Raw genomic sequence first — 1,428 nt, 5'->3', positions numbered from 1 at the left:
GGAGAATCACTCTTCAATGAGCTATCAAGCTTTATTAGTCCAGTAGATCAATAGTATAGTAATGTGACATAGGGCCCATAGAGAGGAAGGTCTAAAAAATGGATGGTCCATTTACTAAATGATATTTATTTGTTGCTATGTGAATGATTATAGTTTTTATGGTAGGACTACATGTATCAACAGGTTGAGACTGAACTTTGGACTCATAAAAGCCCATTCAGAATGATAATAGTGTTTGACATTATAAAATGGTGATACATCTGGAGAATCTGGGTTGACATATCAATATACTCAAGGTTTGTGTTCATATTTGTTCTGCTGAGGATTCATTTCATTTGAATGATCTCATATTCAAACAGCCTTAGTTCCTACTGTATCTTTAATTCTTTGTTTATCAGACAGTCACCAACAAGTTGTTCTGGTCTTACCTGTTTCTCAGTCCTCTCTGCTGCAGCTGACACTGTATCATGGCCTTTATGTTCATCCATTGTACACAGATAACAGATACACTGCTGATCGGTACGACAGTAAACCTCCAGCAGTTTGTCATGATGAGAGCAGATCTTCTCCTGTAGTTGTGCGGTGGCTTTGACCAGCTTGTGCTTCTTGAAAGCTGGAGATTCGTAGTGAGATTGGAGGTGAGTCTCACAGTAAGAGGCCAGACACACCAGACAGGACATGAGGGCTTTCTGCTTTCTGGTCCCAGTGCAGACATCACACGCCACATCTCTAGGTCCAGCATAGCACAGAGCAGGAGGGGGAGCAGCCTGGAGTCCTGTCTTCTTCAGTTTCTCCACCAGCTCAGCCAACATGTTATTTTTACTCAGCGTAGGCCTCGGACTGAAGGTCTGTCTGCACTGAGGACAGCTATAGACCCCTTTCAGAACATCCTGATCCCAGCAGCCCTCAATACAGCTCCTACAGTAACTGTGTCCACAGGGGATGGTGACTGGTTCCTTCAGTAGATCCAGACAGACAGAACAACAGAACTGGTCCTGGTCCAGCAGAACTCCCTGTTGAGCCATTTGGACGGTTGTTCACTCTCACACAGACAGACGACACAGAGACTCAGATCAGTTTCGTTTCCTCAGAAGAGAGTTTGTGAAGGGGGAGGGATTTCCTGGTTCTGCCAGAGGGGTGGGGTTAGAGGGAGGGAGGGTGGGGTTAGAGGGAGGGAGGGGTTAGAGGGAGGGAGGAAGAGAGAGAGGAACTGCATGCAACAGCAAGAGGGAGACAAATAGTTTTGTTCCAATGTTAGAGCCCTTAACATGGAACAAATGACATAATGAATCTTAAAATGTGAGTTGTTAGAATATATGAAGGGTTACAGTTTTCTATGAAGTACGTATGTATCATTATTTTAATCACCTTTATAATGCCTTATAAATCAATAAGTCCTGAGGAGGTGTGATATATGGTTATTATACA

General features: G+C 43.5%; 1 protein-coding gene across 1 annotated transcript; it reads right to left on the bottom strand.

Annotated features, from left to right (window-relative positions):
• Positions 1-353: 353 nt before the first annotated feature.
• LOC145867102 (E3 ubiquitin/ISG15 ligase TRIM25-like) lies at positions 354-1,040 on the bottom strand. The gene has a single exon (XM_082971145.1). The coding sequence runs from the start codon at positions 1,023-1,025 to the stop codon at positions 369-371; it is 657 nt and encodes a 218-aa protein (XP_082827271.1). The 5' UTR covers positions 1,026-1,040; the 3' UTR covers positions 354-368.
• Between the last annotated feature and the right edge of the window lie 388 nt (positions 1,041-1,428).

This window comes from Salmo salar, unplaced genomic scaffold (assembly GCF_965601325.2).
Source record: "Salmo salar unplaced genomic scaffold, fSalSal1 ptg000206l, whole genome shotgun sequence".
NCBI classification, from domain to species: domain Eukaryota; kingdom Metazoa; phylum Chordata; class Actinopteri; order Salmoniformes; family Salmonidae; genus Salmo; species Salmo salar.
This window is presented reverse-complemented; position numbering and strand designations above follow the sequence as displayed.